This window comes from Bubalus bubalis, chromosome 4 (genome assembly GCF_019923935.1).
Source record: "Bubalus bubalis isolate 160015118507 breed Murrah chromosome 4, NDDB_SH_1, whole genome shotgun sequence".
Classification (NCBI taxonomy): Eukaryota; Metazoa; Chordata; class Mammalia; order Artiodactyla; family Bovidae; genus Bubalus; species Bubalus bubalis.
Window position 1 is genome coordinate 148,888,612 of NC_059160.1, and position 14,990 is coordinate 148,903,601.

General features: G+C 50.0%; 1 protein-coding gene across 27 annotated transcripts in view; it reads right to left on the reverse strand.

The window, feature by feature from the left end:
* The window catches only part of CAMK2G (calcium/calmodulin dependent protein kinase II gamma), a 55,419-nt gene that overhangs the window by 26,408 nt on the left and 14,021 nt on the right, over nucleotides 1-14,990 (reverse strand). For 21 of the 27 annotated variants that reach the window (XM_044942270.2, XM_025284774.3, XM_025284770.3 and 18 more), the window contains exons 4-11: nucleotides 9,029-9,083; nucleotides 8,104-8,169; nucleotides 5,858-5,930; nucleotides 5,586-5,688; nucleotides 5,074-5,157; nucleotides 4,545-4,639; nucleotides 3,855-3,977; nucleotides 21-104 (exon numbers count right to left, since the gene is read on the reverse strand). In XM_044942270.2, the coding sequence (XP_044798205.1) occupies nucleotides 21-104; nucleotides 3,855-3,977; nucleotides 4,545-4,639; nucleotides 5,074-5,157; nucleotides 5,586-5,688; nucleotides 5,858-5,930; nucleotides 8,104-8,169; nucleotides 9,029-9,083 (683 nt within the window). The remainder of the gene's footprint in view (nucleotides 1-20; nucleotides 105-3,854; nucleotides 3,978-4,544; nucleotides 4,640-5,073; nucleotides 5,158-5,585; nucleotides 5,689-5,857; nucleotides 5,931-8,103; nucleotides 8,170-9,028; nucleotides 9,084-14,990) is intronic. The other 6 variants (XM_044942281.2, XM_044942284.2, XM_044942283.2 and 3 more) reach the window with 2 other exon arrangements.

Here is a 14,990-nt window from a genome sequence, read left to right on the forward strand (position 1 = left end):
GCCCAGGAGGCACAACTCACCTTCAGTTTTCTCCGGGCATTGAACTTGCGTAGGCACTCCACTGTCTCTTGACGATGCATCATAGATGCCACCGTGGACCGTTGCTGGAAGCCAAACAGACAGGCCTGTGAGCCCCCAGGCATATCCTCTGCCCCTCACCATAGTCCCAGCACCGGTGGCCTTGTGCTCAGCCACCCCAGTTGCTCCAAAGATAAGATGAAGTCATAGATGTGAAAATGCTTTTACAATAAAAGCTCTACCCCAAACTCAAGGTTATGTAAGGACAATAATTTGAACATGAAAACACCGCTGGTAATTGATGCTGGATGAGGGTGCCCGAGAGAGCCTTCCGATCTTCCTTAGGGGATGGAGGCGATGGAAAGTGCGAGTATTCTCTGTGTTGTGATCCGCACGCGGTTATTCCTTCACCTACTATTTAGTGAGCACCTAAAGCACTCCAGATTCTGGGCAGTGAGAAAACAGGAAGGGGTCTTGCTCTCTACAGAGAGCATTCATTCTTTCCAAAAGCTCCTCTCAGCAGGCCCCTGCTGCTGCTGCTAAGTCGCTTCAGTCATGTCCGACTCGGTGCGATCCCAGAGACGGCAGCCCACTAGGCTCCCCCGTCCCTGGGATTCTCCAGGCAAGAACACTGGAGTGGGTTGCCAGTGCCAGTTTCCTTCTCCAGTGCATGAAAGTGAAAAGTGAAAGTGAAGTCGTTCAGTCGTGTCCAACTCTTAGCGACCTCATGGACTGCAGCCCACCAGGCTCCTCCGTCCATGGGATTCTCCAGGCAAGAGTACTGGAGCGCGGTGCCATCGCCTTCTCCAGCAGCCCCCTACAAGGTCCTAAATGAAGTTGTGATCTGAGACACTGAGGCTCTTTACCATGAAGCATCAATTCTCTTCATCATTTTGGATGGGAATTTTTCTTCAGTGTATTACTGCTAACTTTTAAACAGAGTCCCTCGGACATGATTTACATTTCCCTGATGACTCAGGGTCAGCAATACAAGCATCAGTTATTACATAATACCCTAATACAGAGATGTCCTCCGGGGCTACTGAGATATACAGGATGATAGGGAGTAGGGCCCACAAACATGCCCCCAGAACATACTATTCCCACAATTCTTGAGTACCCGTTTTAAGTGGCTTATCCCTTTACTCTGCTCTTGTTATATCTTGGCTGCTGCTGCTGCTAAGTTACTTCAGTCGTGTCCGACTCTGTGCGACCCCATAGATGGCAGATATCTTGGCTAGTCTGCTAGAAAAATAAAACCTACAAAATGTAGCCTGGTGCCCACACCCCCATGGGACCACCCTGCCATCCCTGCCCTCATTCCTGGCTTCTCCCTTTCCTGGATCCCGAAGCAACTCTCCCTTCTGTCTACCTTCTGGAGTGGGGGTGTGTATGTGTGTGTATCATATTTCATTTCCTCCTCCAAAGTGTAAACTTCTAAACCAAGAGAAATGATAGATGGTCGAGCAAGAACTTCTTCAGTTCCAGCCTTCCCCCCACAAGCTGATTTTCACCCCCCTACAACCTAATCTCAGGTCTCAGAAGCATCACCCCTCATTGTTTTTTACACTGGAGAAGGAAATGGCAACCCACTCCAGTACTCTTGCCTGGAAAATCCCATGGATGGAGAAGCCTGGTAGGCCACAGCCCATGGGGTCACAAAGACTCAGACATGACTGAGCAACTTCACTTTCTAAAACACGTCAAATTATCTTCCAGATTAGTAGATAGGACACCTTCTACAGGTCTCATTGAGCCAAAATTTAGCCAATATTTTTAACCCTTTATTCTGGATAATATTCTTCTCTGTAGTCAACACAATATAATCAATTGCAAGATTTTAAAAATTCCCCTGACTCATCCATCTTCTCTAAGCAGTATCATCAGTCTCTCTGCCTCCACTGCCTCTTTCAGTGAAATAATGAAACAATGCTTTTAACTGGTCACAGCCAACAGGCTCTCTTCCATCTTTATCATGGACTTTCTGAAGCATCTGATTACAGACCCTCCGTTCCTGAGACCTCCTGTTTCTTAGGATCTCCTGATCTTCCTTCTCCCATGGACATTCTCATTCGCAGCCCCCTTTGCTGGCTCCTCTCTGGGCCACTAAATGCTGGTGGCCATATCTTCTCTTACAACAACGCACAGTAAGGATTCAATTAGCAGAGAACCAATCCCATCTATTTCTATAGCCCCAACACCATCCATACACAAATGACCACAACCTGTATTTCTGATTTTTAACTTCTTCTCTATACTCCTAACTCCCCACGAGATGTCTCCAGCTGGACGCCCTCATACTTAACATGTATGAAACTAAAATCATCGTCTTTTCTCATAAAAGTGTTCCTCTTCTAGGTTTCCTCTGGGTGAGTGAATGGTACAACCCTCCAACTCAGTTACCAACTCAAAACCTGGCAATTCGCATAGATCCCTCTCTCAAAAGACCTTCACTTTCCAAATCCAGAAAGTGGATTTGGAAAGTGGATTTGGATTTCCAAATCCAAAAGGTCACACAGTCCTTTTTATTTCCTCTCTCAAATATCTCTCAAATGTGTCCAGTCCTTGCCACACCACCTATCCTATCATTACCCTTAGCTGAAACCTTGTCTGGCCTTGCTTAGACAACCACAACAGCTTCTTTAGCTCTCTCTGCCCCTGCCTCTTCAATTCCATTTTCTACACAGCTTCCAAAGTGATCTTTCTTAATTGCATATTTCATTCCCTCTTTGAAACTCTTAAATGGTTCCCTATGCTTTCAGAATAACACCCAAACTCCTTAGGCAGAAACTTGTATGTCACTGGAATCGTTTTTGGCTTCGTTCTTTTATATTCCTGTAGCCCTACCTTCATCTACCACCAAACTACTTAACATTCCTTAATCTCGCCATAATTCCCCATGGCCTCACCTTAGCCCGTGCTAACCTCAGTCTGCAGGTTATCATCCTGGGGAACTTCCAGTAATCTGCCAAAAACCAGGACAGAGCTCACCTCCTCCATGCCTTCAGCAATCCCACTGCCCACCAGAGATGGCAGGGACTCCTATACACTCGTTAGATTTTTTTTACGTACTTGTCACATTGCAGACTGGTTGCCTGCTTGAGTGCCTGTCTCCCCAGATCATCTCTGAGATCTGTGGGGGAAGGCACCAGGCCTTATTCATCTTTGTATCTCCAGCACACAGGGACCAGCACCAAAGAGGCATTCAGTAAACATGGAAAAGAACAAATAAATACATGCATCACGGTCGTCAGGAGGCCTGACTATAGCAGACCCTGTTTGAAAAAAGATATTGCAGCCAGATAGAAGTTTACACAAAAATAGAGCATGATGACAACCCACATCGATAGCCTGGGGGCTCTCCTAGAATGAGCTTTGTGGCTGAACTTCAGGAGCTCTTTTTCATTGCTCACAGGCCCCTTTTGTTTATTTGTTGGGTCTCATCACCTTCTCATTAGAGTTGTCTGATTTGGAATCTGGATATGCATTCTAGGCATGGCAATTTACTTTTGAGTTCTGCTGGCTGCTTTCTGTCATCAACTATAGTCTGCAAGGGTCAACCTAAGCCCTTATTCAACAGCAAAACTAAGTCATACCTCCCAAATGAGTGAGGGAAGGTCAGGGAGAGGCCAGTTAGTCCCAGTCGCTTCCCTGGCTTCTCTTGGTGACATATGCTGCCCCTGGGCCCCACCCAGTCCGCTGTCCCCTCTGCAGTGTCTTAGCTCAAGGCTGCAAATGATTATTCTCTAGTCCCAAGAAGGAGGGTAAAGACAGTGCTACGAGCACATTGCGAGCAGATATCCTGGATCACCTTGACCTCAGGAGAAGACACTTACGCAGACCCATGGGTGCTTGAGAGCCTGGTCAGCTGTGATACGCTTTGCGGGGTTTATGGTCAGCATCTGGTTGATCAAGTTCTTGGCTTCCGGAGTCACTGTGTCCCACTCTGGTGATGGGAACTAAGAAGTGGGAACAGGAGAAGGAGGGATATGAAATCTGTGCACCTTATACCCCTTGTAACCATGGTTACAAGGTTAACCCTGGTTAACTATCGAAAGCTGCCTAGCATGAAGTGGGCTAAGCACTGGGTATCCCAGGACCTGAGTCAACTTAAAGACTGAAGAAAAACAGAACAATCACGGTTAGAATGCCAGAATATCATACCAGGGGACCCTGACATCTTCTGGTTCAACTCCATCTCCCTACGAGGAGGAACCCACTGTTCAACACTGTGCCCAAGGCCCCACCGCAGTGGGAGGAGCCACCACACTTCTCATCTCTGTGTCGCACGGCACACTACACAGCCACGCCATTCTTTGCAAATAACAGAACGAAGGACTTTAGTGGACTCCATGATTTTACAGCCACCAACAATGGCTGTGCAAAAAAGTTGCTCCCTGGGACAGGTGGTGACAAGAATTGAGGCCTATATGGTCCTCAAAATCCCTGACACTCCCCACACCCTGCAACACACTCAGCACACTCCCTTCCCCTGGACAGAGGGGCAAGAACAAACTGGTCCTTACATCATAGGCTCCAGCCTTGATCTGCTGATATAGCTTGTGCTGATCCTCATCCCAGAAAGGAGGGTAGCCCACCAAGAGGATATACAGGATGACCCCTACAAGACAGAATACAGGTCACTGGGGTCAGTCACCTGCTTTGCTAAAGAACCAAGAAAAGCCACATGGGGTTCTGAGCCACCCAGAAAGTCAAGGACCATCCCAGAGAGAGAGGTGGATGGCAGCGGACAATGCTGTGCCACTGTGCTTTACGCCCCACATCACCATGCCATGTCTGGGACTTCTTCAGGCACAACCCACCCACTAAGGCATGGGTAAATCCCTCTTTGAGAAGGGGACATCATCATCTAAGAAGCTGGGGAGGAGATTGTGAAAGGAACAGCCATCCCGGGGGACACCAGAGCAAATGCTGTGACTTTGCATATACCAGATGCCTGTGGGACCCGCAGGGAATAGCAATGCCTCTTTCTTGTCATCACTGGAAGTTGAGCGCCCTTAACACCAAAAAGCTGAGTGTGTGGAATGGGCTTACCGCAGGCCCAGATATCCACAGGTTTTCCATAGGGATCTTTCCTCAAGACCTCAGGGGACAAGTAACCTGGGGTGCCAGCAAAACCTGTAGCGGAAGAGAGAGCGGAGGCACACTGAACCCACTTTCTCTCTCATTAAATCCACATCAGCAGTTTTCCCCAAGTCCCTTCTTACTCCTGTTGATTTGGCTACATAAGCTCTCAGCACTTGGGCAGCAAGAGACGACGGGCTGGGCTTCTTGCAGTGCCCGGAATCTAAACCAGAGGGCAAATACGTGTGCCTTAAAGGAACTCCCATTGTCCCCAGAGGCAGCAAGAACGCAGCGCTGACAGCAGCTAGTCTCACTGTACTGAGTCACGGAGGGCCAGGGGGAGCTCTGTGCCCGCCCTTCCTCCAGTCTCTGAGGAGGCCAGGACCATTAAGGGTCTGGCCTGTAGTTCTGAAAGAGGAAGGCAGATCAGGAAGAGGAGGAAGGGCGGGAGCTGCATTCCAGGAAGACAGGGTCACTCTTACCAAACCAAGCCTGTTGCTCTCCCTGTACTTCGATGGCTAGGCCAAAATCAGCCAGCTTGACAGCAGCACCCTTGCATTTACTCGCCAGCAGCAGGTTCTCAGGCTGTATAAGGAAGACATTGTAGGCACCATGTGAGGCACCTCACCTCGTGAGGCACCAATCCCTCAGCCCAGAAGGAGCTTAGCTTGTTACCATGCAGTGCTATCACCTGGCACCAGGTGGCGCCAGTGATTCACAAACAAGAGGCAAAGGGGACCCAGGCAGTAAGTACCTTCAGGTCCCGGTGGACGATGTCGTGCTGGTGGATGTGGTTAACACTCTCCAGAATCTGATGTATACAGTGGCTGCAAAAGCACAAAAAGAAAGGTCAGTGCAGGGTAAAACCATCCACAACCACATGCTGTAGACTAAAGCACTTAACTCTGGGTAACGGATTCACACAGAATCACTGAAAGAGGAGCTAAAACCTTGGACTTTGGACATCATCTGTTCAACCTACTTTACAAAAGAGAAAACTGAGGCCCAAGCAGACTAAGTGGTTTGTCCAGGGTCTTCTACTAGATAACAGCAGAGGATAGACTAGAACAGGGTCCACCAAACCTCCTTAGATTGTGAAGGCTCAACATATCCAATTTGTTTCCAAGGAAGAATACCTCAGACTCCTGAGAAAGAGACACCCACCATCCAACCCCTTCCTCCTTCCTCTTAACCCCTATAGTAACTGTGTTCTTGGAAGAGGCTTGTGGTGGCAACTCAGGAAGGATAGTCCAGCCAAGCCTAAGTTGTTTTGGGGGTAGGTAAACATAAATATAAGCACTGGGCTGGGTATTGCACCAGCTGTATAGGGGACCCAGTGCCTGCCCTGAAGTTTATCATCTAGTAGGGGAGAGAAATGAGTACACAGGCATCGTCGAGAAACAAGACACTTATGAGAGTTTCAGAGGCACCCCAAAGAGCACTTCTCATCATGCTTTTGCACAGAAAAAGACAAACCAGCCTAGAGTCACATTCGGCAGCTGATTCTCAAATTCTCGAAGGCCGTCCACTTTCCAAACCATCCTCCACGCCTGTGGTCAACTCCCGGTGGAGTGCACCAGCAGTCCAGAGCACTGGAGATAACCAGAGGCTGATTTCGGCCCCCCAGGGGACATCTGGCAACGCCTGGAGACACTGCTGGTAGTCACCACTGAGAGGGAGAGTGCGATTGGCATCGAGCAGATCGAGGCCAGGGATGCTTCTAAACCTACAATGCACAAGAGGGGCCCTCACGACCAAAAATGATCCGGCCTGAACATCAGTAACCTGGACTGACAGTATTCCTTCCTCTGAAATCTGAGGCTGGGGCTTCCACAAGAGCCAAAGTGTCTCGCTGGGTTCCTGGAGGCTGAGGCTCAGGCCTCCCCATAAGGACATGGTCCAAGAGTAGGCCGAAGAGACTTTAAGACTGAGCTGAAGAGGCGAGTCTCCACAGAAATATATAATTAGAACAGAGCCAAGCTAGCAGGGAGAGCCTTCTGGCCAAAAATGGCAAAAGTGCGAAGTGTCCCAGCAGAGCCAGGCCAAGCACACTGGTACAGTCATCGCCCCAGCTCCCCCTCCTCCCCGCCAGGCTCCCTGAGCTATCGCCGCCTCCTCCTCCCGCCCCGGAGCCTGGTCCTCCCCTGCTGGCACTGGAATTCATCTCCCACTTGAGAATTTTTCCTGAGGCTGAAGCATCTGAAGCTGATCAGCAAACGTTGGCCTCTAAGGGTTGGGAAATCTGTGAGGAAGCTGTGTTTCCCCCTCCATGCCCCCAGAGGCAGCCCGAGCTGCCACACATGCCTGAGGAGGCTGCAGGCAGGACACTCAAGATCAGGTTGTCAGGACATCACCCTCAGAAAAAATCTGGGGTGGGGGAGGAGCCGGGCAGGAAAGGCAGGCCAAACAAGTGCCCAGGAGCTGTGGTGTGGGAGGAATTCTGCTGCGTCATGTGGAGAAGCTGCCAGAGTTTCTTAGAGGGCTGGGGGCTGAGCGGTGTGGCCGAGGAATGGTCCTCCAACCTGAAAAGCTGGTCCTGGTGGTCAAGACATAAGGTGATGGTGGCTGAAATCTCCCAGGAAGTTCCCTGGTTGGATTATTAACCCAGACGTTTACACTCCTTTGGGACACAAACCATGTTTTCCCCATCTCTGGATCATTCCCAGGATGCCTTGTATGCAGTAGAGTTTGTCAGAAGAAGAAAGTGGAGATAGGGAGGGCCCTTGGGCCCTCATGAGTATACAGTGGTGCAAAGGAAAGGTATTTCTGGTGTGACAGGGTGAAAGAGATTTGTAAGAGCTTTGCAGAAAACTGATCTGGGAGTGCTGAATTATTAACTTCTAAGCATGCCCATGGAATGTAGCCTGAGTCCAACCCTACAGAATCTTTGTCCAGGTAAGAGCTCTTCTGACCGCTCCCAAAGACGGTTCCAATAGGCACAATGCCCTGCCCCCTAAGATGGTTAAGAGGCACACTTATACCTCAGGGCCCTCGTCTCACCTGGCATCGGCTTCACTGTAGTACTCCCTGGCCACAATGTCTTCAAACAGCTCTCCGCCGGTAACACTGCAACCAACAAAGAGGGTCAGAGGAGGCAGCACCCAACAGGTAACCAACAGCCACACTGTACAACGGTTTTAGAGACGTGGCAACTCTACATGTGCTTCATCTGCAAGCTCAGAACACACCGATCCTTCAATGAAACGGAGCTTCTTCCTGGGACAGTGTGAGCCCTCCCCACCTCCTGCACATTTCTGTCTATAATTTGTAGATTACCTAATACTCTGATAAAGATGAATGTACAGGCAGTTAAGAGAAAATAACTGACTTATTCAAACAGTCTTAGCTTTCTTTGAGACCAATATGAATACTAAGATCCAGCTGCCCAAGAAGGACTGACCTACTTCTGAAGCTGAAGAATAATGAGACCAAGGACACAGAGACCCAACCCTGAAAATACCAAAGAGGCATTTCCATTAGGTGAAGAACCACTTTTAAGACATTAAACCACAACCAGAGTGGAGGAGAGACCAATGGGAGCCCAGTTTACAAACTAATAAAAGGTGCCTTCAATTTCCCAGAATTCTTAAGGTCAGGCAAAGAGCTACGTTGTGTATCTCCGCTAAGGACAACACACTGAGAAACAAGGGGAAAAAAAGCATCTGCACAAGGTGTGCTGCTGAACAGAAAATGCAAGAGCAATGCCACCCCAGGGTCAGAGCCCTGGAGCACCACTGAGTGAGGAAGGAGGCCCTCGGCAATCTGCTCATGACCAGAAGATGTTCAAAATCAAACCCCTCTCCATGGGCAAAGGAGAGGGACCCTTGGCAGAGGCTGAAGACCCAGTTTAGGGCTTTTTCCCCAAGCCTTCCTCTTGAGCCAGCTGGAGGGAAAGGCCCCCACACCCTCAGAAAGTGGCACTTACAGGTCAAACACGAGGTAGTGAAACCCTTCTTCAGAAATACTGTCATGGAGGCGTACTGCAAGAGAGGAGATGGGGACAGAGATTAACAGAGAGAAAACCTGGAAAGCCTACTCCTCTCCTCCTTGGCCACCCCAGCCCTGCCCCATCCTGTCAGCCCCACAGGCTCTTTCCCAAGAAGGGGCAGATGCCCAGCATCCCTGGGTCCAAGATGCAGCCACAGAGCAGAGATGACCAGACCCCAGGTCCAGGGCTCGGGTCGCCATCTCAGACTGCCTCAGATGTAGGCGAGAGACAGAAGCTTTGTGGCTAAGAAGTAAGGCAAGACAGAGAAAAGCAGGAACCTTCTTCCGAGAGGGGCTGGTCCCAGCGAAGGTGGTCCTGGGACGTGACGCGTGAGGGTGATGTGTAATGGTGCAGTGCAGAGCGAGAAGCACCTAGGGATGCAGACCGCAGAGGGACAGAGAAAGACAAGATGGGAGACCCTGGAGTAAATGGGAGCAGAAGAAGTGGGGGGAGGGGAAGAAGTGGGAAAGGCACAGCCCAGCAGGCAACACACAGATTCAGGCAACGACAATAACCATTTATTAAGTGCTGACTTCATGCCAGGCCTTGAGTTAGGGTCTTTGCGTACATTACTTAAGCTGCAAGTATGTATCGAGTGCTGACTGTGTGTGGTAGATGGTAGGATTTAGGAAGGACATAGTGTCTACTTCAAGGAGTTTATTATTTCTGATGACCACTCCGAGGTAAGTATTACTCCCATTCCACAGATGAGGACAATGGAGGCTCAAAGGCATAGAGTTTCTTGCCAAAGGCCAAAGATCTGGTGGGCCCAGATGTAAACCCAGCTCCTTCTGACTCCAAAGACTGGTTTATACCACTGTTGCCTACAAGAAATGTGGAGGAGCCCACACACCCAGGCGACAAAGCAGTGGAGCCTGGAGAGAAACCGCTCACGAATGTGCCCACAAGATGGGTACAGGAGGCTACTGCATGGAGCTGCAGTAAAAGCGAAAGAAAAGGCTGGTGAGCAGAATCTCTTCCCACTCACAGCCTCCAGAGCTCCTGGGCAAGAGCCCAACCTGATGCTGCTGAGGTCTCCTCCTCAAGCTTCTGCCCACAAAGCCACCTCAGGGGGTTAAATGCCAACCGCCCCCCTCAGCATCATTCTAATGCAAACGCACGTCTGCTCTGATCAACCCTCCTGCTTGGTCCCTTCCCTCACCTGCACTCGCCTGATGGAGAGCCTGTGTCCCAAAGGGCTCCCTCTGTTTGACCTTCACGCAGTTCCAGGAGCTCCTCACTTTAGGAATGGCCTGACACCAAACCGACCAGTGAAGCTCTTACATACAAAGAAGTCTCGTGTGTCAGGCCCCACCAGCTCGAATGATACCTTCCATTTCCAGTGTGAGGGCGTCCCCTCAGGACTGAGGCACTTCCCTACCTCCCCCTTGCCCCACAGCAAGATGAGCTGAATGTAAAATCCAGGCCCTCAGCCATCACTGGAGCCCTGTGCTTTTCCTCACTTGACAAATGAGGACTCGGGCCTGCCAGGGCGAGAACCAGGGCCCAGCAATTGTTTATGCTTCATACTGCCGACCTTATTAGATCTGATCTGGTTACTCAACCTCAAAATTCCACCAGAACTCAGTACTTCTGCGATTTCCCAACAGAATCAAAGGCAGGTGGTACTCCTAAGATCCCTCCTCCTCAAATGATTCTCTCCTGTACTTAGGCGAACAAGTTCATACTTCTCTAGGCCTGTGGGTGACAGAATGAAGAAGCTACAGCCAGACCCCTGCCTCCCCCCTCCCCTCACTAACCCAGGCGCGCTCAGGCGAGCTCCCCCAAAGCCCTGCCACCCCCGATCCTGACTTGCACTTCTCTGGCCGGAATGGGTGGCTCATGCTGAGCCCTGCTGCAGATGCTGCTCCCTTGCTTCCAAAAGGACTTTCCATTTAATTAAAAATTTGCTATTAAAACGCATTAAAGTGTGTAATACAAATAATCCCCTGGAAATCAGCTGTCCCAGAAGCTAAAGACCAGCTTCATTAGGGAGGTGACTAACAGCAGCGGCAGGAGGCACTAACAGGGCAGCAGGCACGATGCTAACAGGGATTCCCAGGGGAGTCCTGGCACTGGCTATCTTCCCCAGGACCCCTGATCCCAGACCCACACACCCCACCCCCTGCCCCAAGCCCAGAAGGGCAAAAAGGACAGGCACCCATGCCTCTGTCCAGACAGGGAGTCATCAGCACTTGCCCTTCCCCAGGAAGACCACACACAGAGTCCAGGTGTAAGGAGACTGGGAGGGGAGTCAGCTGAGCAGAGCGGCGAGGGAAGACTAGTCCTCTCAGGCCGCCCAGCCCAGAGCTCTGCTTTGATGTGTGTCCCAGGGCCAGGCACCGCCAAGGCAAGGAGGGACAGGTGTGGAAGGCTCCACCACTGAGCAAGACTGCTATCTTTCTCTTTCCATTTGTAGAGAAAATGAACAGGGGGCTGAGAACAAGAGGAGAAACTTGATTGCACCACTCTAAGTGCCAACCTAGCAGATTCGCAATAATAAAGATCCAAATGATAATACCTAACACTTAGTTGAGCTGTTTCAATGTGCCAGGCATTATGCCAAGAGCTTTACACATATTTTTGGATTGAACCCTTGCATTAGCTCTGTGGGATAGGTACTTCTATTAACGTCTGTGTAACAGGACAGGAAACAGAGGCTCCAAAAGAAACTCACCCAAAGTTACACTGAGTGGCAGAGCTGAGACTTGAGGCCAAAGCAGGCCAATATTAAGATCCCTAATTTTTTAGAACTGCCCGGAGGGAGTCACTTTCTCCATCCTCTTGGGCAAAGGAGCTCTAACCTGTCCCTCTTAGCCCTGGCCATTCTGACTTGCTCAATGATGTCCCCGTGGCACCCTCCCTGAAGCAGGCGTGGCTGGACATGCCATGGACGCAGCTATGAACAAGAGAGACCCAGCAGCCTCAGGGGGGACGGGTTTTAAAGAAGCACTTATACAAATACATAACCAAGCATTAGCGGCTGTTGGGGAGAAGTAAGGGATGTGTGGGGGGAAAAAAATCCAATACCCAGGCCATTCCATAGTCATGAGAGGGTATGGAGGCCAAGGAGAACCAGACCAACCCTAGACAGGAAGATCTGGGAAAAGAAGCATGAAGCATTTGCTGCATTACAGTCATAAACCTAGTTATTGTTCTTTACAAACTGTGGAAGGAAGAACAGGCCAAAAACAACACACTCACTGTCTTTACCTTCAAGTACTGACAAAGCCACAACCCAAACCTTGTGGCTATTTCCAATTCTTTAAAAACCACCCGACAGTATGCCACATTTTAACTAACAAACTTTGGTCAAAAAAGCACTGACAAAGTATCACTGTTCATGCCCATGGAAATACAGGGCTGGGGAGGAGGTCGTGTCATCCAAGGGGCTGGCGGGAGTGAAGGCTGCCCTCCAGGAAGGAGCAGGTGGGCACGATCTGGGAGCTGCTCGCCTATGCTCCAACGTTTCCATCTCTTTCTTTGCAACTGTTATTGCTACACTTACTATTTATTAGCTGTGTGTGGCCTGGGCCCAACGTAAAAGGCAGCCAGGCTTGAATAACATGTGTGAACTGAGTTGGGGCTGGAGGGACTACTTCTGGGAGCTGGAATCTCCAGTTTCATCACCTCCATTTATTTCCTAGGACTCGTTCACTTGCTCAACCTTCTCAGAACAACTCCATTAGGAGGCACAGATGACAAAACGGAGGCACGGGTAAGTAAAATCATGTGCCAGGGGTCACAGCTGCCCAGCAAATCCCAGATTCAGACCCAGAGGACTGGATACCAAGGCCACAGACCTTTGCTTCTCCACATGCTGAACCAGCAGCAGGAGCTTCACCTGGAGACGTGGGGCAGCTCAAGTCCACCCCAGACCTACTGAATCAGAATCTGAATTTTAACACGATCCCTAGGTGATTCACAAGCACATGAAAGTTTGAGAAGTACTGCTCTAAACCACAATGCTAGGCTGTGATCGAAACTGCTGGGGCAGCTCAGCACGAAGGAAGACAGAGTCTATTCATTAGAGGAATTCAGAGCAGGGAGCAAGCAGATCACAGGTAGAAGACACTTCATTCAGACTCCAGACGGTCAGCTACTGCCGTTTCTTCCTCTCAACTCTGCACCTCTGGCCACTCTCCCAGGGCTCTTTTAGGTTCTGCAGTATGCTTCAAAACCAACAGGCTTTTTTTTAAAAAAAGACTTTATCTTTTAAAACAATTTTGGGTTCATAGCAAAACTGAGCGGGAAGCACAGAGAGCTCCCACCTACCCGCTGTCCCCACGCACGCACAGCCTCTCCCACTATCACCATCTCCACAAAAGAAGCAAGCTCATCACAACTGACGAACCTACACTGACACAGCATTATCACCCAGAGACCATGCTTTACATCAGGGGCCACTCTTCCAACAGACTGTCAACTCCCGAGGTAGAATATCTATTAAAAGAAAAAACTGGGGGTGCCTGGCTCCTTGTACCAAATACCCTTCTGAATGCAAGTGCTGGTGAGTCTGACAACGATCAGGGGTGGACCACGTGCTCTCTGCTTCCTCACCTCTGCACCACTCTTGGGCTGGTCCACTAGCATCCCTGTGGGATGGAATTAGAAGCTAAAGCCAAAAGGGCCACCGCTCTGAAGGATGGAGCAGTGGAGAGAGAAGAGGGATAGCGAATTAAGCAGACAAAACAGGCTCCTCTTCTGCCACAAGCCAGGTCAAGATCCATGGCAACCCCCATCTCCTGGACCCACAGCTCCCCCTCATCTCTAGGAGTCCCAGTTCCCACTGGAGGACGGACAGCCTGGCCAGATCATTCTCCCAGGACATAGTCCTGACTACTCACCCTTCCTTCTCCCTTCCCTTGACCCCAAATAGGGCCTCAGACCAGGGCCCCCAGGATCTGGGAACAATCATGAAATGAAAGCACAGTTCTAGGCAATGAGACACTGACAAAGGGAGACAGCCTTGCCTGGCCTTCCCTGGGTTTTGCTGTCTCCCTAGCAGAGCAGATGGCTGGGGGAGACAGTCCCTCCATCTGCCTTGATTCTGCGCTGGGGACTGGTGGTTAAAGAAGAAGGGGCTACCAAACCAAGTCTAAAAGGTTCAAAAGTATATATCTAATTTTCAAAAGCACAGTAAAAGAAGGCTGGAGTATTTTCCAGCTAGAATTCCAGTTCTGTACTTCCTGGTTGGTTCTCAATTGTCTTTGTCCCACCCTGACCCTTCTGTGGTCAACCACACCCATGTTGCAGGTAATAAGGACATGGTTCCACCTCCTGCACCGTGGACCCCACCCTTTGTTCTCCCCTCCCTCCAGGTGGGCAATTCATCGTTGCTCTATGAGTTGGTCACTTGGGGTGTAAGGAAAGGAAGTTGTCCTCAGACCCTGAGACCTGGGACTGGAACACCAAAACGCTTCTGTGCTTGCGGATGGCTTTAGTCACCCACCAGCTTTTTTTCTCCTGTTCTGCCACTGCTAGCTCAGAGTGACAAGCTCGTAAAGCCCAAAGGGACCAGGTAAGCGGTAGAAAGTTAACAGCATAGACAGTGTCCAGCAGGCTAAGTGGGCAGTCACTGCCCAGGTCCAGCTGATTCTGGCCATGCATGGATGTGGGCTCAGCAGAGCCAAATCTTCTGATTTGAAAGATTGGGAAATAGAATTTTTTTTTTTTTAATGTGAAATCTCATTTTAAAATACTGGCAAATAATAAAAATATTTTTAAACCACTAAGCCAGCCAAACAAAACATGCCTGAGTTGGTGACTGCTGTTTTAGCTGTTCCTCTCGTCGTTTCTCTCCTACCCAAGGCGACAATTTGGTCCCCACCGTGGTGTTTTCAGGTGAGGGTTGAACTTCAGAGAGCTCAGAGGTTTCCAGCCCAGGACTCGTGGGCTG